Source organism: Linepithema humile, chromosome 4, assembly GCF_040581485.1.
Source record: "Linepithema humile isolate Giens D197 chromosome 4, Lhum_UNIL_v1.0, whole genome shotgun sequence".
NCBI lineage: Eukaryota > Metazoa > Arthropoda > Insecta > Hymenoptera > Formicidae > Linepithema > Linepithema humile.
In genome coordinates, this window is record NC_090131.1 from 192,971 (window position 1) to 220,835 (window position 27,865).

The 27,865-nt window shown below is 36.5% G+C and overlaps 1 protein-coding gene and 1 long non-coding RNA gene across 27 annotated transcripts in view; one reads left to right on the top strand and one right to left on the bottom strand.

Annotated features, from left to right (window-relative positions):
- The window catches only part of CaMKII (Calcium/calmodulin-dependent protein kinase II), a 102,279-nt gene extending 75,360 nt beyond the window's left edge, over positions 1 to 26,919 (top strand). For 4 of the 26 annotated variants that reach the window (XM_012362024.2, XM_012362026.2, XM_067352731.1 and 1 more), the window contains 6 exons: positions 9,189 to 9,344; positions 12,781 to 12,843; positions 15,235 to 15,310; positions 16,495 to 16,589; positions 16,683 to 16,800; positions 17,131 to 26,919. In XM_012362024.2, coding sequence (XP_012217447.1) covers positions 9,189 to 9,344; positions 12,781 to 12,843; positions 15,235 to 15,310; positions 16,495 to 16,589; positions 16,683 to 16,800; positions 17,131 to 17,263 — 641 coding nt within the window. In that variant the 3' untranslated portion in view covers positions 17,264 to 26,919. Of the gene's footprint in view, positions 1 to 2,526; positions 2,584 to 6,329; positions 6,492 to 9,188; positions 9,345 to 10,587; positions 12,610 to 12,780; positions 12,844 to 15,234; positions 15,311 to 16,494; positions 16,590 to 16,682; positions 16,801 to 17,130 lie in introns of those variants that run through there. The other 22 variants (XM_067352726.1, XM_067352728.1, XM_067352730.1 and 19 more) reach the window with 15 other exon arrangements.
- On the bottom strand, positions 2,893 to 4,628 carry LOC136999226 (uncharacterized). The gene is made up of 2 exons (XR_010889601.1): positions 4,211 to 4,628; positions 2,893 to 3,585 (listed from the first exon to the last, which is right to left on the bottom strand). It is a non-coding gene; the product is annotated as an uncharacterized lncRNA (long non-coding RNA).
- Positions 26,920 to 27,865: the final 946 nt, after the last annotated feature.

A 27,865-nucleotide genomic window follows, 5' to 3' on the forward strand; every position in this document is an offset into this window, starting at 1 on the left:
CCCCCGCTTCATCACACGAATACGTCCTTATTGTTAGATTTAGGTCACTATTACCGTCACGTCAAACCTAAATTATTCACACATACATATCCCTCTCCCCCCCCTCTCTTTCTCTCTCTCTCTCTCTCTCTCTCTCTATATATATATATATATATATATATATATATATATCTCTCTCTCTACATCTCCTCTCTCGATTCGTCATAAATCTCGATTCTCGATGTTTAGCTCCAGTGTTATGGATTTATGAACACCAGCTCGTTAGAGTTTTGTTTCCCCCTTTCTTTCTTTAGCACTTCTGTCACTTTTCCGCTTCTCTTCTTGTATATCTTTCATTCCGACTACTTGATTTGTCGACTGAAATAATTCGCCCACGCAACAACCGATTTGCAATTGACTTTATTCCATTCACTTTTTCCTAGAGTTGTTTCGTTCTGTATGTCCGTCTCTTGCACGCTTCCTAATTATTGCACGCTCTCTCGCCATCGTACGGCTTTTTGTAAAATTGCGAGTCAAGTACTGAAGAGATTATGATATAGGGATTTTAATCGCAGTGAAACTCTCTCGCGCAATGTGCTTTCAAAAATAAATACAGAATTTTGTGTGTGATTCTATCAATTATAATCTCAAGATGGTTATCAAAAATACGCATAGGTAAAATACAACTTGACAGATTATAATTTAATTTAGTTGGCAAATTTAGTTTTAAAGAATTACAGTAAGATTAGAATTATTGGTTAGCTAAGGGAGTTGGAAGAACTCGAAAATTTAATTAAGAATTTGAATTTTTTAGATTGGAAAGTTGAAACATCTAGACGACACAAGGTTGAAAAACGCTAATGTGCCTCTGTTATATAAAGAATTCTATTATATGCATATAAAACAAGTTAATTACATATTGATTACTGAATCGATTCAAAATCTATCAATATTTCTTGATTACATAATTTCTCATCGAGTAATCGATCAAGCGTCTCGAAGAGATGTTGTCAAAACCGTACGATTGGCTCGATCTGCACGTATTGTAATTTTTGTTCACTTCCCTACTACTCGAGACACGATCGATACGTATCTTTATGGACGTATTGCACGTTCTTATTGCAAAGTGCACCTTCCACTATCCCGGTAAACCAATAGATTCTACTCCGATTTTTTTGGGTCTAATGACTGTTTCTTTTCGATATGTCGTTCGATGGCAACGCACGCCCCGTTCCCTAAATAAAAAGGAAATAAAGAAACAATAGTCGAATCGTGACACTTTCGATCGTTATGTTGTCATTAGTTAGAAACTCGATATTAGACATTACGTTGTACCCTCGTCGTCACGGGTTGAAGTTATATTCGTTATTGCGATATGTGTTATCAAGTGTTACCGCGGTATAGTGGCCGAAACTCCGTGCAAAATTAACTGCTTACCAGCAATTTGCGCTTTGCATGAAAATATCCTTCTTGTTATCACGTGATTTTGTTTCCACTAGTTATAATATTAATATGTCAAATACGCAAATCAATAATATTAAAAAATATCATGTGCAGTAGCAATATATTTGACTTTAGAGCGCTTTATTGAGATTTAAGTGCGGTTTGCGCACTGGGAATGTCTACTTGGTGAAAATCTTGTATAAAGAGGCATGAAAACCCATCATTGGAAGTTGGATAAACTTGAGTCTCTTTGGAATCATCAATTAACAATTGAGATTACTTTTGCTGAAGAAAATTGAGTTGATTTTACAACCAATAACACGCGAATAATATGCGAAAATTTGAATATATTCTTGACATTGTCTTGTAGTTCATCTTTATTGCTGTATTACATTTAATAGCAACACTTGTATCGTATATACTTATTTACATTGCCTGTGGTAATGATTGTTAATATTGAATGTTAATATTGAATGCACAACGAAGAATAAATATCGATATTATGGAGTGCGGCTATTTACCGGTACAACAAAAGTTTAATTTGCGAAGCTGGCAAAAGAGATACTCGTTCATTTTAAGGCAAGAGGAAAAGTATAGCTATAGCGATCTATATATCGCTTCTACATTTACAATCGCTACATGCATATGTGCACATGCCGTATCGAGTGATCGATCTAATCTACTTTCTTTGCTCGTAATCGTACTCGTGAAATGTTTATTTATTAACATGAACTGTTAATATCGACTATTCAACAAATGTTTTATAAAAGAATTAACTTTCGAGCGTAATTCATTCAAATGACAATTCTGTAAAGTAAATCATGGAACTTTTATATTTATGATATGCATAAGTAATATTATAAATCTATATTTATATATATATATATATATATAGCCGTGGACATTTACTTTTTTGCGACATGTTCTTTTGAGAAAAGCAAATATTACCCACTTAAATGTCATTAATAGATCGACGAAAGCGACAAACTTGGCTTTTCGTGACACGTGATATGTGGTGTTATCGATATCTCATATATTAGGCGTTATGTAATGATAAAATATCGTATTATTTGTATACGTGATGTATGTGTGTATGTTGTGCAGAGGATAAGAAGGGCGGCGTCGACCGGAGCAGCACGGTCATTGCCAAAGAACCCGAAGGTAAAGCCAACTTTCGAGACCGAGAAATGTTTCGACGTTTCGACGTTTCTCCTTCTGTGTATTACATATATGATTGGCGTATGTACGTATATACGTATGTACGTATACACGTATATCTATATCGTGCATTATTTTGTGAACGTCCCGCGTCATCGCACTGGCCTCTCCCATCCGCGCTTTTAACCGTAATTAAACGTAATTGAACTAGACGTATTTTGATTACACATTCTTATTAAAAGTAAAGGAAAAGATGGACGTGTGTATCGTCATGTGAAAACTTGAAAATCGAAAAAATTGCACAACGAAACATTCGTATACACAATCGTATAATAACCTAATCACAGTCATCACAATTTTATGTTTTATAGTTTTCTCTTTTGTAGCAATTTACGAAAATACCCGTGCAATCTTTACCGACTGATTGCGATTCCTGCTAATTACGATCCACTCTCACTTTCATCCAAAAAATCGCGCACCATTTATCTGTAAATTTGTAATTACGTGTGAAAATCGTTCCAACATACATATATACATACTCGGGAATATCCACAAGACATTAGTGAGGATATTAATGAAGATGGGATTGAGTCGAAGGAAGGGAGAGGTCATACTTACGAAAGGCTCCGCGCGCCGAATTCCGAGCCCGAGCTTTTTTGCACCTTTTTTGTTGCCGCTTCTGCGAAAACGTACAGTGGATTTACCGTCTCTCCTCTCGCGTGTCGTCTACTAACCAGAGAGAATATATATTCTTATTCTATTTCCTCTTACGTACGTTTTGGTCCTTCTCTAATCAATCTGAAATTAATCCCTCAATTTGGAACGAGGATCCTCCTGAGTCCCTTTACAATATACCGCACGATCGCAAAACTGCATTTCGCAGCCGATGTGATTGCAGCTAAAGCTATTACACTGTCTCACGGATAATCGTGATTGACATTAATCAAACTGATCGTCGAATCTTGCGACTGCAATACGTCAGGCTGACGTATACCCTTGGAATTGCTGTGTTTAAACATCTGTGTTTATAATCAGGCCGCGCGACAGCTATTAGTTTAATTACTAGCTCGACTCGGTCAATTTCCCGATTCCTACATACATATATGTACTCGTGCAAAGTGATAGACTTTTTGCAAATAGAAAAAAAGGATTAAGCGGAACATTTTTATTTTTACTCTAATTATTCTTATTTTTGTAATTGTACTGTACAACACTCATATTTGAACCTGAGTTTTTTTCCATCTTAAAGGAACATTAATTATCTTGATATTTGCTTGAAAAATCGCTAATAAATTGTAAATTGTTGATGAGTTGTATCATTTGTAATCGTAATCGGAAACAAATTCCGAGATAATAAAGTAACGAGTTATAATGTCAATGACGATCGTCAATTCTTGACACAGTCGAGTGCGTAAACGCGTATAATGAAGTCGTTGCTGTTAAATTAGTTATAACTATGTCGTAAGAGCGGCACGAAAGTGACGTTGCAGTGATAATTAACTCGAAAGTTATAATTAAGCTCTGACTAACCAACTAACTAACTAACACGGGGAGCTCGCTCAAACGCGAACGGTTTAAGCCTACGTAAAATTAACTATAGAGTCGAAACAAAGCTGGACTTGGACCTTACCTTGGTCTTCTTTGCTGGAACGATAACTATTATGTAATAGCTTATTTGTCGAATGATTGTCGTTCCATTTTGATCAATAACGCGAGAGAAACATATAAATTATCAGTAAGAGAACTACATTATTCAGAATGTATTGTATATATACCGGTATTTCGATTTTTCCACCCTTGAAACTTCTTTTATCATCTTGTATAATCCAATAATGCAAATTAAATTATTTTTCGCGCAAAACGAACTTTTCTTTCAAACTTTGACTTGTATATTTTGGATAAATTTCAGAAAAAACGTACTCTATTTTTTTACTGATATTGGCACACTATTCTCTTATTTAATTTTTTTTATCGAATCGACGATTTTCGCGACGGGAAGACACCGCGGCGCCACTTCGCTTCATGCTTGCGTCGTGCGCGTTCGAGACGTACTGTCAACAGAAATACCTGGCCGCTTGGCATTACTTGAAAATAGATCGGCAGCGGTTCGAGACGTGTCGTCGTTCGCTCGAGGCCACCTCGCGAGCGAGTGAAATTACGTTTCGTCGCGTCGGCTGATTGTAAATTTTTTTATTACCACTGTGAAAAAATTTGCTTTTTTCTTTGATAAACACGACTTTTTTTACGTTTTAATTGTATCATTATCGGATAATATCGAGCGCCGGTCGCTCGTGACTCAGTGCTTTCCAGAAGATCGTCACAATGTTGGCTAACAGTATACCCAGTTCATCAAAGCACACGGAGAATTATGGTGAGTCTCTGGAGATTTTTTCCAATGACTTGTTATATTTTGTACTCCAATTTTATTACACGTGTGTACATTCACGTTTATTTCGCATGACTACGTTTTGCTTTTGTGTTAATTTTTGTTTATTCGACATCGAGTAGTTGATAAAAATACTTTTCGCGTTTCGAGATTTGTCATTGGATAATTGAGAAAATTGCTACTTTTGTAACAAAGTTTTATTTGTGTCTTAAAATGGATGTCAAATAATTAATTTTCTCACAATTACAATAAAAAATTTTACTTAATTTATTCATAATTCTCTGATGTTTTCAAATTCTCTACAACTCCTTACATGATTTTTTATTAATCCGAAATTACTTTTTTGTCAGAAAGAGAGTATCGATTTTGAAGATAAATGTACACTTGTTCTCAAACTTGAAACCCTGGTGAGAAAAGTTGAAAATTTATCGATTCTTCAATAACTCTAGGGTTAAGAAAAAGTCTACAAAACAAAATGAGCAAAAAATTGACAGAGATAATTCAAGTTAAATGTAAAGTTGCATGGAGCCTTGGGAAGAACTTGGTACACTGATCGTTTCTATATTAGTGGCGAACTGTCTTTAATGGCTTTAGCTGTCTTATGCAAAATGAACTTTCGACGCGGCTAAATGCTACATATAGTCGGATCATGATCCGACACACAGACGCGTTTCTAGGATCTATTTCAGGAATAAAGCTTGTCTATGCGAATGCACAAGCGAAGTGAAAATTTACCGCGCGGCTTAAATTCTCGTTCACTTGCGCAAGACCCTTACTATACGCAGACAATCGTGACTGACGTCGTTAATAATGCTGATCGTTAATTAACAGATTAAATCCTCCTTTCCTCGTGCGAGAAAATGTTTTCAGCACGTAACTCGTAATCTTTAGATTCTCGCTTTTTACTCACAAGCTCTATGCTTTTGTCCACCTTGAAAAAAAAAAAATATCTCGATATTAACTCCGACTTACGTTTGTCATGACGAAGCTGAGATGATCGATATGGCTCGATGGATCGTTGTGCTAACGCGTCTACGATTAACATAAATAGGCCGCACATTACAAGCAACCGGTCCAATAGCGAGCGACTTGAGCTTTGCGACTTTGCCTTGTTTCGAACGCGCACCCTCGTGACAGTTGATCGATACTCAAGGCTTCTCATACGTTTTCTCGTACGTACCGTTCTCGGTAGCACGCTCAAATAAATCATGGATCGCGTCACGACTCACTTCCTGCCTTTTGCGCTTGTGACCGTTTGCGTCCGTGTTGTTACTCTGATCAGTACACTTGTTCTCGAGAGAAACAAGTGCTCTTGCCGCCCCCTCCCCCCGCCCCAAAACAAAAGCTCTTGGCTCCTTCTAAGGTACATCTTCGAGCAGCCCCGCGACAATGTCCGCGTTCTCCAGGGTGGTCGGCGCGGCTACGACCATGACGAACAAGCAGCCCTCGAACCAGACTCAAGCCCAGATTCAGGGTACGAGCAACCCCCTTGGAATTGCCGCGGTTCTCCTTCAAGGAGCCCAAGGTAAATTCAGGATATAGTTCTAGTGGTGCAATTTGATGCGAGTCGATGCATTTCCTACACTCTTCGCAATTCTAGACAGTCTCTGCTAAACAAATGAGGAATTTTTTCTTAAATTTCTTGAAATGAAAGTTTTAGACAGTTACGATTTTCGATTTTAAATTAGAATCTTGTATAATTTAAATGTGAAGTATATATTCTTGTTCGTGCGATATCTCTGCGCCTTCAAATCTAGAAATTTAAGAAAAAGTTTTCCTCCAAATCTTTGGATCCGTCAATTTAATAATAGACAATGGAATTGCTCTTGAACGGACGGATTGTGAGAGAAAAGTACGGTGGAACGGATTGTGGCAGGTGTTCGTTGATAGATGACCTTTCATTCGTCGATTGATCCGCGCGGAACGTCGAATTCATCCAGCTTCAATTACGATTGCAATGGATTACGCCGCGTTGATGCAGCAAGCGCGAATTGGTAAAGGGGATTATTATAGCGTGGGATTACAGCGATGATTTCGTTCAAAAGTATCGGATATTAGTTCTCGAAATATTTTTCAGCCAAATGTTTTGCGGAGCGATAAATTCTGTCTACAATAGTTGATGCATTTCCAAAATTGTCTTTTAAGGATACATTTGTTTTTTTCATCTTAGTGCGAGAATATTGTATTGTACGTTGGCGACTTTCTCATCGTATATAGAAATACATCTCGAATTCGATCTCGCGATCTCGCGTGTGAAATGATGATCCGAGAGAATGGTAAGCTTAGAAAGGTGACGAATCTGTCGAACGCAAATTGCTGTATCATATCAAACTTGTCGTACACTTTTCAATTGAATGCGAAGATGCTTTCGAAATTTTTTCCACGAATCCTCTGATTGTCTCGATGTCTAAAAATCATCGACCGATTCAATCTAAAAGGGAGAATAAGAAATGAAGAAATGTAGATATTAAATGAAAGAAAACAATGAAGAAATCGAGATATTTATCGTCAACTATTGATATGTATTAGACATTATGTAGCATGTTACGTAAAATGCACATTATTGATCGCGGCTTACTTTCGCCTTCACGAACTGTAAGGCAATAAGGAAATTGCTGTCTTTCGTAAAAGGGAACTCTCTCTCTCTTTCGCATACTCATTCCGCGATATAATTATCGCTTAATAAGTATTAACTTCTCTCTCTCTCTCTCTCTCTCTCGCTTTCTCTCTCTCTCTCTCTCTCTCTCTCTCTCATATCGCAGGACAAGAGGTAGGCATATTAATAAAAAAGGAGATACTAAAACGCAGCTAGCGGCGGTCGCTGATCGACAAATTGGTAAGATTGTCCAAGGCTGAATAACCCATTTCTGCTTTCACGCGTTTTGAGATTCTCTATAACCGCGCACAGTATATATGTATGTATGTATCATACATGCATACGTACCCGTCACACAGCAATAATCCCTGATAAAACGAGGGGGAAGGAGGAATCAGTCGAACTCTTTCCGCTTTAGAGAGTCGGAGCATGACTTGGAATTTACAATACACCTCTTCGTTTTGATATATGTATGTACATATATTCACAAGATCCGTTGCAATCATGCGTTTCCCGCTTTTCTTGCACAACTATTTTGGCGTCGTGCGAATTTACGCTTTCTCAAGCCTTTTAGTTTCACTCAACAGCTTTTCACGTGCGTTACATTCACATTGCACACATCGATATATGCACTCAGCGATTTTTTTCAAACAACATATAAGATCCTTACCTGACAATTTTTTAGCAAAACGCGCGACGAAGAGAGAAGTAAGCTTTCATTTTTTGTTGCATCTCCTTATTCTTCTCGATCTCCTCGCACGCTTACTCGCTCGTAAATACGCACACATACATAGATAGTACTGTCTGATGAATAACCGATTGATTCTACCGATTGACTGACGATTTTCCTTTTCTTTATTCTCTCAAGTTTCGCTTCTCTCTCCGTCGGAACAAAACTTACACGGTGATGAAATTACACCGGCGCATTCATCGACTCGCTCTTCCGGCGATATATCACACGACGTCTCCCTAGCTCTGCGCTCTTTTATCCGATCATTATTATTTATCGATTCAAGCAGAAAAATAGACGTCAACGAGGCGATAATCAATCGCGATTTATACAATTTTGCTGATCGGCCGCGTTTATTTCCGTGTTGAAATTCGCAACTGTCTTGAGAGATCAGTTTGACAGCCAAGTAGAAATAGATGGATCGATACAAGTATTCCATAAAAATTGATATCAATGGTTAATGAAAAAAATTTATTAATTCAAACGTTTCAGAGCCATGTTAGATGTATATTATAATTAAAGAGTTTTTCATTCGTACATATTACTAAATGTACTTTATTTATTATTAATGTAATAAGTAATTTTCGAGAAAAAGAAATTTATTTGAAATTAATTTTAGAATTTCTTTATCTGATCTTGGATGTAAATCCTTTTCTTATCGATCAATCGTGCAATATAAACTGATGAAATCATTTAATGTCTTCGAGACTTGTTGTTTATCATAATTTCCTATATTTTTTATCATACAAACAAGAAGTTGCGAAAGACCGATGAGGAGCGCGTTTCAAGTGGCGGACCGTCGTCGGTCGAGGGAGCGATCGGATGCCGGTGCAACGCGCGGAAGCTTCTTTGACGTTGACACTAGCTCGTGTTTGGTTGGTTGATTGCATGACTAGCTGGCAGCACAGGAGGCGATCACAGCAACGGAAGTAGCAACAACAGCCAAAACAACCAGGCCGACGCTTCGCCATCGTCATCGGCTAGCATCAGTCATCAGGCCAACGACAGCAACGGATCGACGGCACCGCGACACCAGGATTCTTCGGTGATTGGTCTGTAGCATGATAATTTAGCACTCTTCTAGCAGTCCTCATCCGCAGTTTTGTCCAATCCTTTCGGAGGGTGGAAACGACGCCGTACTTTTCATTCATTCTCGCTGCCGTGGAGAGAATTGTCGGAAAATGAAGATTTTAAATGTGCCATTTTTAAATTGTATAGTTTTCAAAAGAAAACAAGAATGCGAAAATTTAGTGCCTGTCGTTTTCGTATCGGGTTATATCTTTCCGGGTTAATATCCTTTTCTTTTCTTTGTTCGTTCCATTTTTGGACTTGTTGACTGATCAATAAACACAAAATGGAATAAAATCATTATATATGCTACAATATATAACTAGAAAATTATGAAAAGGATGTGTGGCCGAGTTTATGTAGCCGAATTTTCATTTTTCTAATGGCTTTATATGTTAATTCGATTCTATATGGCTATTTACTCAGGAAAGACGCAAATTTGAAGCGCATTTCTTTGACAAACCGTGAAAAACAAGCGCGTTCAAAGATGCAATCCAAAGGCATCGTGAACATTTCCGTACGCTGTCAACATGTGTATAAATTTGCGTTTTCCATCCTCTTTCCTCTTCACTCGCAATTGCAATTTATTCCGGTTACCGTTAAGCCGATAGCTCGCAAGCTCGATTTAATTCAACGGAGAAGCTTCTCCGTCTTCTGGGACATTATCCGATGGGACGTCACCTTGACCGGCATTATGTCAAGTAGCTGACACGAACGAGCCGCGTGCACGAACATTAAGCAATTGACATTAATGCGATTGTTAACATTGATAGTGAGCTCAAAATGAGATTAACGCTTCGAATTTGTAAGGGCGCGATTGAATAGTATTTTACACTAGGAACGACGATTGAATTGAAAATCAAATTAAAGATATCGGAAGTAAAAGTGGATATTTTCATAACGCGAACATAATGTGATTCGCGGTAATAAAATTTGGAAAAACGATCACAGTTCACGAAGATTTGGGATTTGTTTGTGTGATTTTGTTTATTTAAATATATCTCTCTGTTCAGAAATGTCAAATTTTATTAATTATCGGCGAGATTTCGAGTTATCGGCGTCTCTGTTTCACGAGATTTTGCGCGTCAGCGTTGCGTTATCAGTTTCTTTCTGTTTGTATCTGTGTCTTTCTGCATGCTGCATGCGCATTTCCGCATACCATCTCGTGATTGCGCGTGTCTTGTGTCCGCCTGCATGTACTTCTTCGCACAAAAAAAAAACATGCAGAACAGGAAGCACGACGGACGAATACTGCTAACCAATATGCGTCCCGGATGGGCTACATCCTGAACGAGGATTCCAAAGACGGTAAGGGGACCGTTGACGCCCATAAACTCGGAAGAAACGCGAGAGAGAGGAGCATGCAGCAACCATCATGCTGGAGTCTTACGTCTTGCGGGTTGCTGTAAGACACGCATGAATCGTCTCGTGCTTCCCTTGCGCGTTTGAATAATCCTGGGAAACGCAAATCTCTTAAAGAAAAAGGAAAACGTCATATCATAAAAAGAATAATTTCTCCGAGAAATCTTAGGATTAAAGAATTTGGGAAAATAATATTGAAATAAATGGTAAAATAATGTAACAGCTATTTTATTTTTCGATTTTTCGAACAAAGTATAATTGTTTTTATAAAATCTTCTTTGTAATCAAATTATAATCAGGCTAGGTAAAATACACAAACTTTATAACTATATCATAGTTATCGAAAGATAAATTTTTAACGTAACAATTTTCTTTTCGTAGATCATACAAAATTTTTAAAATGATGAAGAAGGTTTCGGAAAAACAGCAATTATACGTATTATCGAATGTTGATTCAAAAAACGAACATTTGCTCTCCATGATTGAAAACATGAGAATGGTGAATTGATAATTCTCATTTTTTCATATAAAACAATCTTTGCATATCTCAAGTGTGCAGGTATATTTTGGACTGCTAATCAGATCACAGCAACGAATGGATCGAATTCCATCGATTACGTTCGTCTCATCCGTCATATCGTACGTTCAACGTGATATTATCTTGCATCACAAGCAAGTAGTGAGTAAAACCGAGAGATCATTCAGACTGCCCGTATGCACGCGTTTAAGCCATCCACTAGATTCTATTCGTGTCAACCAATTTTCGTAATTAATATTGGATACAAATTTACATTAAGTAGATGATTTATTGCTAGTGAAATTATATTCTATTAGATTATAATAAGATCGTGATAAGATAATACTTTAATTATCAGTGATAAAATTTTAATATTTTTTCCAATTTTCTCATTAAACAAATACCTATTTTGCATCGCGCGCATCCGTGGTCGCTTCTGCAATAATATGGGAACTTTTCGAAATGATTCTGGGCACAAATGGTTCTGGGTCTAAAGAGTAGCGATTAGTAGATATTATGAAACTGGCTTACACAGTGCCCCAGCATTTGTCGGAATGAGATCACAACGAGTACTGAATCTAATGCGTGAACCGAGTGACACGATTAAAGACTCTTGGCATCGATTAGCGTGTATAACACGTGATCGAAACTTTGCTAATCCACTCTCAATTCGCAAGCGTCACACAATTTCCTTTACATAATTTCAACTCGTACATGCATTTGACTTGGACACATGTTACAATACATGGCAACATGAAAAATATGCCGAGAGAAGCAGGAGGATCCATTCGAATTCATACGCCACGTTGCTAGCATTTGTAGAAAAACGACAAGACGACTATAGAATATCATAAAGAGGATGGAAATAGCGCATTTGTATTCGTTTATATTATAGATTACGCGCACCAGTTTTATACTATGAAAAAGTGCTGCGGCGGCAGCACCTATAATAACCCGTACAAGACTAAACGTAATATCGCAAACGCGATCAGACGAAGAAAACGACAACCCTAGAAGAAAATGAGAAAACGTATAGCGACGAGAATCCTCGAGGGAGACGGTTAATCCTCTTAAACGATATCGCACGTGAGGATTAAGCTAATAGCTTTTACATTTCGATCGAATTAAAAGCCAAGAGGCATTATAACGCTGAACTGTTTTCGCGAATATTACGCGATTACTGCATTTGCATATATTATTCATATTGATTATTATTTTTATTACTTTAATCTTTAATAAGTGAATCGAATAAACACTGTTATGCGATAAGTTATATAATATTACATATATTGTTAAATTGCATTGTGATTGTAACTCGCTGAATTAAGTAGGATTAATTAGTAGGATTTACTACGCGTTGTGTGTTTGTGGGGGAGAGAGAGAGAGAGAGAGAAAGATATATATATAAATATAGGTAAAAAGTAATTGACATGGCCGAAGCTTAATCCTCCTCGTGTTTGTACAACAGCTTGAATATGGCTTAAATATTGTCTCCGTCTTGACTCATTTTTTAATACGAAAGGGATGTATATTGCTTGTAGACTTAAGAATCGTGTGTCCTATCAAGACTTGCAGCCAACTCTCAACCAACTCCCAGTGCTCAGGTAAAGTGCGAAATTACGTCGTAAGAGCGGCGAACCGACGAAAAGAAGTGAAAAGAGTCGAGAAAGACTGCTTGGACTCGCGAATTTCCCCATTTATGAATTCGCGAAGGAAAGCATATTGCGAGGAAAGGAGCTAAATTAAACTTTCCTTATTTTCTGTGACTATTCTTTCTATTATATTGTTTCTTATATTCCAAATAAAAATAATCATAATTATTTCATTTTCTTGACTTTTTATAGTGCTTTAGTTCTTCTTTGTTGCAATGTGCTTTCCTCTCTTTGAAAGGGCTTTATTCCACACATGTTTATAGCATTAGTAAGCAAACGTTATAATTCATATAGCTTAACTTGCAGTCAGAGATTTCCTGTAGTGATCTTTACGACGATATCAAGCAGTAATGATTGTTAAATGTGTAACATGATGCAACCGCTCTTGCGAGATTTAGCGTAATCATTTTTTGGTGTTCTGTTACGCAGAAACTTTCTCACCTGAGCATTCCGAGCAATTGTTTAAAATTGCGTATATTTTTACATTCTTGATTTCCACTGAAGAATCGTAATCTTGAAAATTTTGCACTATACTTCAAACAAAATCTCTTTTCCGTAAATTCTATTGTGCAATTTCATTGCTACGCTACAAGAGTCTAGGAGCTTTACGAATGTCAAGTGAGGAAAATTTGTAATATTCTACTGCGTAATAATAATATACATATGATGCAAAATGCCACACAAATTACAAAAACGAATTGATCGGAGGATCGAGATTGTTGACTGCGTAATAGAATATCCGAGATACGGTCAAATTTATTTAGCTAGGAACACAACTAGGCACATCTAGTTAGCGTAGCAAAGCTGGCGGTTGTGATGGTGGTAGTAATACATTTTCCAATTCATCTCGATTACGATTACTTTTCATCATTCATCCTACGTATCTCGTATCGCGTCTTCTATCTTAAGACGATCGCATTGCGCACCTAATTTGAAAAAAGCATTAAGTAAGATTTATTATTATTGAAACAAATAATATATGAAGTTTGACAACAGTTTTGAAAGACTGAATCGTAAGCTCGTAACCGATTTATTCCGATGCGAGGTCTCGATCGTCGAAATTCATCTTCGGCACGAAATTGATTGATTTGATAAACGCATACAAGGAACAATCCGAAAATAAAAACTGCGAAATAATAACTACTGCGTATTATTTCGCGATCTGGATTTATTAGTACATATTATCTCGAAACTTTCTTGCGGAACTTTGTTTTGGCGTCCAAGAGGAATAATTACAATTTCCGTGTGCATTTCCGTTGCTGGTCGATGACGTAAGTAATATTGACGAACGTGCCGTAGTCGTTGGATTAAGTAACATACTCTGTTATAAGTACCAATTTATTATTTATGACCATGTGTTTGGAACAGAATGGCTCCCAATCGAAGACTATAAAATTAAATAGACTTGAATTTGATTGTCACTAACATCACCAATGACAAAGTTAGATTGCAATAAATATAAGAAGAAATCAGTCAAATAATGTTAAATGGTTATTTTGAACAGTCCAACGATTGCTCGTTCGTTCATAGAGGCAACAATTTAGACGCACGTCTTCATCAAATTTACACGTCACGCAAGATTTTGACGAGAAATGCACAAATGTTGTCGAATAATCAGATTCACCGGGTGAGATGCCTATTGATGAATGTGTGCGTAAATGCAGTCGAGTAAATGAAGTGACAGTATGAACAAACGTGAGAGAAAAAGACAGAGCGGAAAATGTGACAGAGACGCGAGCCACACGTTGTTCAGTCGCCAATTTAAACAATTTAAATCTTATCATTTAGCGTAGTGTTTTATCGCGATCATTGAATTAAATACGATCGTGTGTATCCATCATTTCATCATTTAAGAACGCGAGCATGAGCGTAGATGTCAAGCGGGAGGAAACAAATAAAATATTCATATATACTACTCTGATATAAATATAATATATTGAAATATAATCGCTGATTATTGTGCAAAGTCAGTTTCTACTCAATTGCAGCACGATTGTTTGAAGAGACTTTTACCACTTTAATTGGCGACTGAAATATTAGTCATCTCGAATAGTCTACACGAGAATTGAGTTGATTTTTAACGAGGACAAACAATTTGATCGCGAGTTCGGCTCACGGCTGCACTCGAACTGCACGGGAAACGAATTATTCGCGCGAGTCTGGCTCATATCGCTCCTACGCATAATCGAAAGCCACGATGGTTTAGGGCTTAGAGAAGTTAATGAAAAAATAAATTGCATGCGACTGTGTTTGTGCCGTAAAAATGTATCGGTATGAGCCCAACGGGCCTGCCGGGCGCCTCGACACGGACCGACTGATTCATTGATCTGTTGACGATTCCAGCGCGCCGGCAGGAAATCATCAAGATGACCGAACAATTGATCGAAAGCATCAACACTGGAGATTTCGAGGCGTACACGTAAGTAACAATGTGTTTAAATATATCAATTAAGAGAGAGCAAGGAAGAGCCTTATTCTGTTGCGTTAGAAAATTGCTGAATAATTTACGCTACACAGGATGCCTCAAGCTTCCGCATCATTCGGCAATATGTATATTTCAAATTAACTTACAAGATTTACATAAAAAGAAGTGCGGAAAATCTAAAATACTCGATGTGTATAATCTTTCTCAAAAAGCCTTTCGAAACAAGTTCTGTTTAATCAAATTTTCCGTTGGTAGTATATTGGTATTTTCATTTTCATGTATTTTTGTTTCGTCTTTTGTGTTTATTGAACCGCTATTATTATATTTATGTTTGATTAATGTCCATCGTTTCCAACCAACCAGTTTTGTATGATCAACTATAATTAATTTGCCAAAACTAAATTTCCGATAATGGCTATTCATTAAAAAGATTACTGAGCGAATGTAAATTCGAAACAATTTGCTCAAACTCGGGGTACGTGTATTCAATCAGCATTAATTACGATTAATTCAATTCTTTTCCACTAAAGTTAAAATTATGGAATGATGAAAAAGAAGACATGAAACTTACTTAAACAAAGCCGCGTGCAATTCTTAACAAATTTATTATATATAATATATTAACAAAAGACATTTAATTACTATGTATATTCAACGTGACAACATGCTAAAATAGCTCAATATTGCAGTCGTACTTTAAAGAGCGAAAATACCGACTGAATGAACGTGTAAAATATTTCCATACGCTTTCATTACTTGACACAAATTGTTGTTAACGCTACATGTATATCTATGCTCTTGCCCAATAATTCATTACAGATGTAAATAAATTGTGCGCCTTGCTACATGCTTTTCTGGGCGATGTCAAATTTATTTGGTTTTTTTAACAATCGATTGATCGTTAAAATATTTGTCGCATATGATCATTCGTTGTATAAGCACGGTAGATAAATTCGGCGTTGCAATTGCGATTCGCTCGTTGTTTACAAACTAAAGCATATTTCTATTGTTCTTGTTTTTCTTATATATTTTGTTTCAGTTAATTTTGAATCAGTCTTCTGCAATGCAAATTTTTATTGAGGCACAAAATCTGCCATTGGCAGATAGATAATGTAGTACAGGCATTGCGTTGTATAATTATTACAAGAGAATATGTTAATCTTTTCTTATACTTGCAGGAAAATCTGTGATCCACACTTGACTGCGTTCGAGCCGGAGGCTCTAGGTAATTTAGTCGAGGGAATGGATTTTCACAAATTTTACTTTGATAATGGTAATTATGAATCATCAGCTTGTAAAATCGCAATACACATAACGAATTACGCAGTGTTCGAGTAACGTTTATTTTGCTTCTCAACATCCTAAGCAGTCCTGGGGAAGAACTGTAAGGCCGTCAATACAACAATCTTGAATCCTCACGTCCACTTGCTCGGCGAAGATGCCGCTTGCATCGCGTACGTTAGGCTGACGCAATACATGGACAAGTGAGTAAAAATGGTGAAATGTGAAATAAGTTTGCAATTTATAAGATTAACATTAGACGTGCCTCCATATCAAATATAGATCTCCTTCGAATTATGATCTTAGTTTCTTCTTCTTTTGTTTTAATATTTAAAAAGAAAATAATTCTGCCTATGTATTAATTTCAATACTTTTATCTCAATAAGATTCTGATTTCTGAATAATTAATTTTTGAAACAATGTGAATGGTATCAAAAGTTTTCTTTCATTTAGAGCAAAGTATTCCTATCTTGCGATACGAATGATAAAATTGAAATCTTCAACTAATTCGCATATTACTTGTGCTTTCGCAGACAAGGTGTAGCTCACACCCAGCAGAGCGAGGAGAGTCGTGTATGGCACAAGAAGGACAACAAGTGGCAGAATGTGCATTTCCACCGAAGCGCGGTGACGGGCCCGTCACCGTTCTCTTTCAACCACAAATAAATGGACCGAGATGACTATTCCGCTGCTGCGCTCGGTGGACGCTCATCATCTCCCGAGAGAGCGCGAATGAATTAACGAACGTTAGGAATACGGAGCACACAGCGTACTCGGGCGTTTTCACGACACACAAACACACATATACATACATAAATACACGTACACGAAGCAGTTACGAGACACACAACGATGTAATGCGGCGTTTAAGAGAGAACAACACGAATACAAGAATGTACACACACATACACAAGTAGTACTAAGCGCGACAAAAACCGAAACCCGCAAGAAATGCCGCAGCTGCCGGCATGTATTACTCGCTCCAGTACCTGCTCAGCGTACTTAATATCTACCTACACTCGGCGTGCACCGTGCCACGTGTGCCTCAGAGTCTCGACGAGGGAATCACGCGCGAAAACGGGATCATCGAAAGCACGAGAAAGACCGAAATTGATCAATTGATCATTGAGTCGGTTGTTCGACGAGCATCGAGGACGCGAGGCAGACACGCTTTGTCCGCTGTCAGCTAATGAGAGGGATCGCGGTGGTGAGGGGGAGAGAGAGAGAGAGAGAGGGGGAGAAGGAAAGGAGGGAAGAAAAGAGGAGAGGGGGAGAGAGAGAGAGAGAGAGAGAGAGAGAGAGAGAGAGAGAGAGAGAGAAAGAGAGGAAAGAAAAGGAGGAAATCTCGCTGCACGTGTCCACGATCGTTCTTAACATTTCGTGTCACGATGCTTTTTCGTTCATCTTCTGTGGACGTGATTGTACCGTCGGGAATGATTGAAATCGGCAGATACCGTCGAGGTAAACACCGAGAGGACAACCGAATTTCGGATGGTCAGACATATATATATATATTTCTTAAACGCTGCTAATCGCGATAGAAACTCCGTAAAATCGAATCAATCGAATATGTTATATACGTCAAGCTTACGCTATGTTTCATCGTGCATTCATCGACGTTCTATTATGCAGGAGTACGATCGAGCACACCACGTCCCAATTGAATCCTCGTTACCATCGATATTAAATACGAAGCTTGAAGTACTTTTTCTTTCACATCATTAGGTGAAAATGCAATTCCCACAGAAAGATGTTAGGTTCCGCGTGATCAATATTGTTTTTTTACACTTGTATTATCTTCTCTTGTTCTCGTTTCAAGTATTGGCATTCCTTTTCATTAAATTATATTTCCATATTCGGAAAATATTTTACATCGAAGGACCAAGGAAGAACAGAAATTGTTAAAAGTGTGCGGCATGCAAATTTTTAACTATCGAGAACCCTAACTTTCTCAAATCTTATTGTTAATGAAGTAAAAATTTCTCGCGCGTAGTTCCTCGATTGCGATAATTCGCATCTTTTTGCGGATGCGCTGATATTCTCTCTCTCTCTCTCTCTCTCTCTCTCTCTCTCTCTCTCTCTCTCTCTCTCTCATACGCGCACACGTCTATGCACAGATACCATTTTCAGTGTTGTGTTGCGAGAGATGAGAGTGAAAGTTGAAGAAAGATTACACACGGAAGAATATCTTGTTGCGTTGCGTCAACGTAAAATGTGGCATTGCTATTTCCCGATTCATCGCAAACTTTTCAACAGAAATGTTGCCTGCTACTCCTGCGTTATACGCACACATCACCTTCGTTTCCTCACTCGTTCTCTCTTCCGTGCCAATACTTCGGTAACTCTTCGTTTTCTTCTCTTCTTCGCGTTTCATCGCGACCATCGCTGATTCTGTCAATACTCAGTATCGATTCGAGCCCCAACCTCATCGTCGTTTGTATTCGACTTCCTCTTTTCGCACCCTTTACAGTCCTATGAATCGTTTTACCAGCTTTCCTTACTCCAGCTAGAGAGATATCGCACTTCCTATCTCCTATTGAATACTCCTCCCGGTAACATCTGCTTCACGAGATTATACAACGTACACAAGTGCTCAACGTGCTGAATTCATCTCATCCGACTCTGATTATTATAGTCGATCGCAGTTTCTATTCTATCGATGTAGAACGTAATGTTATCTACATTCTGTTTCTGGTTTTCTAAGTCTATTCAGTGATGCTTCAATTTCACCAATTAGTTGCGAGACTTTGGCGTAAGATAAGCATACTCTTGTGACTATCAGCCGCGCTCTGCGTAGATCCGGCACACGATGTCGTCGCCCCTATTAACCCCCCTATTAACAAGCACCGATATAAGATCGGTTGTGTTCGCGGTTCCATTATCTCCTCATTGCTCTTGCGGCGTTGTCTCGTCCCAGCCACACTCACTATATGTATGACCTCCAATACAAGTAATTACGACGCGATATCAAATCGTTCATACTATTTTTCTCGAATAGCGAGCCTTACGATCTAAATAATAAATTTAAAAACTGACAAACTCGCCAAAGCGGTATTGCATCTCGTTGCGTAAATATCTTTCTTCCTCCATACACATAATATGCACACACGATTATTCTATAAAAATGAAATGAATCAATTTTTAATAAGAAGTTGGTTATCTCGTGATGTTATCTCATCATCCTAAGAAAATTTGATGAATGATGTGCATTCAATTATTTTGGACGCCGATGCGTTACACTCACACGATAGATATATACAAACACACATATATATATACGAACCATACATGAATCTAAATATTGTACAAAGTTAACTTGTCACACTTACCGCTGTTTTTTTAGCCGAGTCTCGTAATTTCATTTCTCAATCGATCTTGCATCTCCCGAATATATGTAGGATGAACACATGAATAATGAAACTTCCACTGTTGAATGCAACCTTCCTTCTTTAAACGAAATTGAAGGTCAAAAGGGGAGTAAAAACAAGAGTAGAAAAAATACAGATGAAAGATTCTGTTACACACACATATATATATATATATATATCTCTCTCTCTTTCTCTCCACCATCTCCCTCCTTTTTTCCTCTTTTCTCTCTCTCCCTCTTTCTTTGTCTGTCTGTCTGTCTCTCTCTCTCTCTCTCTCTCTCTCTCTCTCTCTCTCTCTCTCTCCCTCTCTCTCTCTCTCTCTCTCTCTCTCTCTCTGTCCCTCTCCCCCCTCTCTCTCTCGCTCTCTTTTTCTCTTTATATTATTAATGTTACATATAGGCGTATATTTATTAAACTTGGAAAAGCTAAAAGAAATGATATAAACACCACGGACACAAGTTGCGACGCGCGACTGGTGGTTTTATTCACTGCGAAATTAGTAGGGGTTAGGTGAACCCGTACTTTAAAGTGATCGCGAATTTAAACGTTTTTTGTCGAATTTACTTCATTAATATGACGAATCTTTCTACACGTTCGTACATTTCTCTATTACTATTATGACTTACGCGTAATAATAATGTAATTTTGACGAACGAGAGAAAACAAGGAGTCTCCATCTGCGAGAAATCCGAAGGAACATTTTTGCCATCTTGTTATATATATATATAAATATATATAAATATAAAGAAATAACTATACATATATATGTTATAATATGTATATGAGTGCGAGCGCGTGCGCGTGTACGAACGTCAAAAATCCGTAGATTCATTAGAACAGAATTATTAACATATAGTTATTTAATCTCTATCGATCACTCCATCAGGTCATATATCAAAATGAAAGTCTCGACGTTGTGTTCAAGTCTTGTTTGCTCTCCTCAGCTTCTCGAAGCTTTCGCGTTTCATTGTTGTGGAATGTGTTTCTCCATCTTTATATTGTTTTTGCATTTTATTAGTTTTAAGAGGAAAACGAATTTTTGAGCAATCGCATGCCGTCTGGGTGCGTTATATACACAATGAATGCGCATTTTTAAACAACAGAGCCGCACCGCGTTCGCGCGGTCGTACGCGCGCACACGACACTTACGCGTATGTATATTGATACAAGAATACAGATACGATTTAATATATTGCAGATATACTATATATATATATATATACATACATACATACATACATACATACATACATACATACATACATACATACATACATACATACATACATACATACATACATACATTCATACATACACACACACATTGTGTGTGTGTGTGTGTGTGTGTGTGTGTGTGTGTGTGTGTGTGTGTGTGTGCGTGCGTGTGTGTGTGTTGGCGTGTGTGTGCGTGTGTGTGCGTGTGTGCGTGTGTGTATAAACATAAAATTATGTGAGAGTAAGGGATAGTTATTTCTATTACTCTAATTTGTCGCTTCTATACGTGTGATTGTTGTATAAAAAAAAGATTCATTGGTTTATTATTATTGTTATTACACGATTATCATTAATGACTACTACTATTACTATTACTATTATTATATTACTGTCGCTGCCGCTGTCGCAGAAAGAAAAAAAGAAAGGGGGAGGCAATCAGCCTTTTACTCTTGTCTATTAAAATCGATCGATAGTGAGCCCTAATTGTACGGGATATAATGATTGCCAGTGCGATTCATTTCTTCTTACAAGCGTCAATCGGCACACCATGTTTGAGCGGATATATATATCCGGTATATAACGATCTTTATTACAACATTTATAAATACGAGTTTACGAATGTTAACAAAACCGATGAATTGAGTGGCTATAGTCGATTTGTATCTCCATTTTTTTAGATATTTTTTCACACTGATTAAAAACTCCAAGGAGCACACGCCCGCGCGCCCGCACGTGGCACATAATTATTATTATTATTGTTACAATTATTATTCGCGTACTTAATAGTTAATTCATATTAAAGGGATTTTTCAAACGTGCGGAGAGGGACGTGCCTCGCAATGCTCGCAACAAAGTTTTCTTTGAAAGTTGTCATTTGCCCCAATTTAAGTTAGAAACTCTCGAATTAAGACCACACAATAAAATATAAATTATTATATTATATTGGCTCAAAAGTGCAGAATATTGTACACGTATCAGAAAAAAAAATGTAGCCAAAGCGTTTATCTGAAACAATTTCTTCCTTCGCAAGATATCGCAATAATCTCACTCTATTCTTTTATCTCAGGAATAGAATGCGTGATTTTCACGATGAATTCAGCCAGTGCCAGATTTTTTCTGATATGAGTACACCGTACAGTGGTGTAATTAACATTTGGGAGACCTTCGCTTCTATGATATGTACCTTTCGATATTCCTTCCTTTTTTTTCCTTTTTTTTTTAATCGTCCCATAATATATCATTGGCATGCGACAGGGTCTGCAAAATCGTTCACACCACTGTTATGGTACATAGTGTACAGATTACGTATTATATTTGTAATCTCCAGATTTCTCACATTCCATAGCGATTTGCTCATTTTCCATCTTGGCTTGCGTATTCGCGCACTATAATCTCTCCGCGTTTCCCAAGTGTGTCGATCAGCGTGCCTAAGCGTGTCCTGTAACGAAAAGGTGCGGCGAAGAATCTGAAGCTTTAAAACTTTTTATGTGTTCGACAATGTATCTCGTCGTTGTGCTTTTTTGTCTGGTTTGCATCGGCGTGATTATTGTATCTTTCCGTACTTTGTGCGTGAACAACAGATATCGGAGACTAACGATTACCTAAGCTTCTCACGATTACGTTAGCATTACATGCCGTAGATTTAGTTACCATGCGTTTATAGAAGCAATATACTCTTGAAAAAAAATTGAAAAAAAAAATGATATACATTGCTGCTCACACTGACTCACGAGCATTAAAGTTCGGTCAGTTAAAATGTCCAATGAAGCTGTGTATTCTATTTTCATTAGAGATTTTTCCGATTAACTGTTTCCGCTCATTTTTGTGGTCTATAGATGAACATATCTTTATACGAAAGACGTAAATCGAATCGAGATCCGTAGTAAAATTTAGCGTGACGACGAAAACGAAGCTGATTAAAAATTCCGCTATGTCGCCATCGTTATCATCGTATTTCGTTTTTCCGAATGTTTGGCTTCTAAATTCTTCAGCAACCTTTGTTATATATAATTTAAAAAAAAAAAATATATAAAACTTAATCACACTAAATTCTTCATAAATGAGATCTAAGCGTATTCTTCGTAAAAGTTAGCAATTATGCATAAGTATTCAAGAGGTGAAATGTAACGACGGGTTATTGACAGTTTAGGCATTAAAATGTTATCTCGTACATCTGGACAAAGTCACCCGCTGTATTTCACACTTTGATTTCTTATCTCGATACATGTTTTAAAAATGATCTGCATCCCAATGTACAATGATGCGTACATATGTACACGCGTGCGTCAGTGCGTTATCAGTATTTTGAGGTATCAAGGAACAATCCAATTGACATTAAAGCTAGGCCTTCCGATGTGTAAAGATGAAATGCATACAGATTCAATAGGGTAAAACAAGGTTGGATAAAAATCTATTCTTAGGTCATAAAAGTTACTTTCTTCTTGTTATTCTTGCGTTTATGAAGAAGATCACTGTATAATTGAATCTCAGGTTTGTTTGATCGAGCTACTATTAACTTTTATTCGTACTCACTTATATTGTTAATTGTTCGTGTTGATTTGTTGTGCCATGGAAATATCTATTCGCTTGTTTCGATTATTATTAATTATTTGGACTATCGAATTGTATCTTATTGCTTTAAGATGTTTCAGTCTAGTATGTACGCTATGTATTCTATCTACTTTACACCTTATAGCATAAAGATTTAACATGCGCATCGGAAGACTGAAATACGGATCTTATTTTCGTTTTTCGTGCCAATCGCAGAATGAGAGAGATGCTTTAATTTGGAACAAATGATGCATCGCGTAATACTATACCTCAGAAAGTCTGAACGTTTCCTTCCGTGCAGTGTGAACGATAGTAACGATTATTCGGATTATATAAATATTATTACATTGATTGTAATTATTATTATTGTCATTGTCATTGTCATTAATTATTATATCACTGTTATATTGTTATCATGATTATTATCGCAGACATTATATATATACATGGATATACGTATACATATATACATGTTACGTCTCCCTATGTATATACGTATATACTTACACGCACATACATATACACATGTTTTGCTTGCAATACGAGTAATGGCGAGCGATGGCGATCCCGCCCACAGACATTTGTATCTCTACCTGAAGAATAGATAAACGTGTAATGCTAACCGAAGGCGGCGAAAATACTGTTTCGCCCAATTTTGCACTTGACGACTGTAATGAAAAATACGCTATTTTCCGTTGCTCTTTCTTATAAACTACGAAGAAGAAACGCCGCAGCACATCTGTACGCGCGGCAATCAATATTTGTAATGTAATCTTATTACTTATTATTAGAGGAATAAGAGAGATGAAAAAAAGTGTAGGATGGAAATAGCGAGTTTTTATATAGAACACACACACGCGCAAGAACGAAAAATACATTTCGAAATAGTATTTTATCCACTTCGAACGTCGAAAGCTTCGCACGTCCGGCTGGGATTATCTCTGGAGAGCGCGTGTGTGAAATCGTGTCCAGAAATTTATCTTTCGCTTAGTCTAAGAGTTAATCGATCTAAATGTCAATCCTATGTGACTTGATTCGTCTAAACATCCAGTTTTGCACTTCTCCCCGATTAAATTAAACAGAGTTAAGTGTAATTTTTAAATAATTACTCGCATATGTACGGTCGAACATCATCATGAAACGATTGTACTTGGTCAGCTACCACCGCCGCTCCGTATTATGGGGGGAAAGATGGAATCAAGCTTTGTGTATACTATTGAATCTAAATTGAAACAAATTTAATATCTAAGTATGTTTCCAGTACATTCCAGCGATATCAAAGTATTTGTTATAATAAAATATCTATTACATATTTGTACATATAATTACATTTTTAATATCTTTCCAAACGAATTTCTAATGTATTAGAATCTTAAATAGAATTATATATGTGCGCTCTAATTAAAAATATTGAGAAGTGTATCATTCTGTCAAGATTCTAGCTATCGATAGTTATTAATTATTGCTGAAATCTTTTTTGCGAGTAACACTTGCAAGGAATTTGATGCTCTACGATGCACTTGGTTCCATTCTTCGATTGAAAATCAGAATTGAGAGATTGAAGGATTAAACGAAAAGCGCGATAGCGTAGTTGACCGCGTACTCGCAGATTTGACTCGGTCTCGGCCAGGCGCGCGAGGCTCGAAAGCAAATATTTTTGCTCGAACTCTCGGCACCACCTTCTTCAGAGAGATCCGCGGCGATGCGATAAAGCGATCGAACAAACGCGACTCTGCAACAAATGGTTGAACCGAAAAGTTTCGATAGGAATTCATTCTACGAACGCGTTTTCCTCATCTTCAAAATTGGCAGTCCAGAAGAAAATGTGAAAATCTATTATTATCAACTATTTACTGTTAAAAAAGAACTTGGATTTTTATGGGAATTAATTCCTTTCGATCCTGTTTTAATCTTTTTTGCAGGGAAACTCAGCTCAGCGGATGAGCGGGATATCGCGTTTAGTCACGAGAAGAAAGAACGAATGAACAAAAAATTATTGACTCTTTCCCTCTCTCTCTCTCTCTCTCTCTCTCTCTCTCTCTCTCTCTCTCTCTCTCTCATCGATACATCTAGTATAACACTAAACTTCATTATTACAAACATTATTGGATTATCTACGGATAAACGGATAAGCGATTGATTACCATTTTGTCCTAATGTTCAGAGAAATAAAAACGAAGGAAATACACATACACACATAGCTGCTCATAGTTAAACACGTTCTGCGCGCCACGTAGCTCCTTGATAGAAGATCCTTGTTTATCTTTTTTTTTCGCTTGCCTCCATCGAGAACATCTGGTAATTGAAATTATCATTATTATTAATATTATCATTCATGAATTTATCTAAATAATGATAAATTTCAATTTCTGCTTGAAATTTGAATTTGTTCGTGTTTTCTTGGCTGTAAGAAGTAGAATGTAGATCACAATTCAGATTTATACTATCGAAATTTTTTGCCTCATTTTTAGCGAAAATATAACATATCTTTGGATTAATAAGATTTTTATATATATCAATTTTCTCGAAATTTATATATTTTCAGATTCTTAAATCCTTAGCCCTAAGAAAAGAGATTTTAGTTGCAATAGATTTTAATTAGATAGATTTTAAATCAGGTTCGCAGTTAATTCAGAATAAGATGTGAGAATGTATCCTTGATCTCAAAGAACTGCATCCTTAATATATTATATGTTGATATATTTACTTCCTGCACGTATCAATAATTCACTCGGCAAACATTAATAATAAATGGTTTATTACAAAAGAAAATCGTGTGTGTATCCTGTGAACGCTTACGTGTATTACGGTCGCATCAATTTCAAACAAATTTTATATTTAACGAAAACTTGCGTTCAATACATTTATGTTTAATGAAATTTAAAACAGTATTTTTTGGGAAGTTGAAAAAAGATCAAAGATTGTCGATAATAGAGCTTCATCGAGCCTTCGATAGTAGATAGCCTTCTACTATCTAAAACATAGCCTCAGGATAATTTAGAGAGTAACTCTCGCGTAAACGCGAGATTTTTTGTATGTTTCTACTACAATCACTATTATCTATTGTATAGACACACTTATTATACTCTTCTAGTCATTACTTATATATCATTAATATTATTTTATTATTACTGTTTACTATGATTAACTTTATTACAATCTTATTTTGTTATTAAATTATTAATTTTATTGCAGTCTTCTTATTTTGTTATTAAATTAGATTTTTGTTGTTGAATATATATTTTGATTTTGTTGCTTTTCATTTCTTTTTGCTGTTTTTCATTGTTTCTCCTCCGATTCTTATCTCTTCCCCCTACATCGTCAAAGACGTCAATGGGTGAAATCAAAAATTGTATGTGACATTTCATCATTTCCACGCAATAACTGCCAGTAAGCGACTCAATGTTACAATACAAAGATTTTTTGCATTTAAGAATTTCTAATTCCAAAACAATTCCAATTCTTAATAAAAATCACAACTTAATCGTACTGCCAATTGTTACAAGCATGCGAATTACAAACGTCATTATTTGTAAAAGTTGTTATAAAAATCTTGCAGATATACAATTATTATGTTAAATATAACGCACAGATAAAAGGTGTCGACATTGAGAGACGATCTAATCACGATGTTCAATAGCACGTCTTCGCGTCTTCACACTTTTATTATAAATAATAAATCCTTCTTGATACTATCTAATTCTCCATACATAATTCTGAGGACATGCTCACAATTTTACGTGTACCTTACTCTTCTAACAGTTGCTCTATCGTATAATTATCGTATTAAAATTGCACAAGCGACGACATTACTCCAAGTACGGCCATATAACGGGATTATCGATTACAATATCGAGCTCCAAAATCTCATAAACCTGCCTATATTCTCAAGCGGACACTATTATTTATTTATTTATTATTATTATTATTATTATTATTATTAATTATTATTATTATTATCATTATTATTATTATTATTATCATTATTATCATTATCATTATCATTATCATTATCATTATTATTATTATTATTATTATTATTATTATTATTATTATTATTATTATTATTATTATTATTATTATTATTATTATTATTATTATTATTATTATTATTATTATTATTGCTTTAACTTAA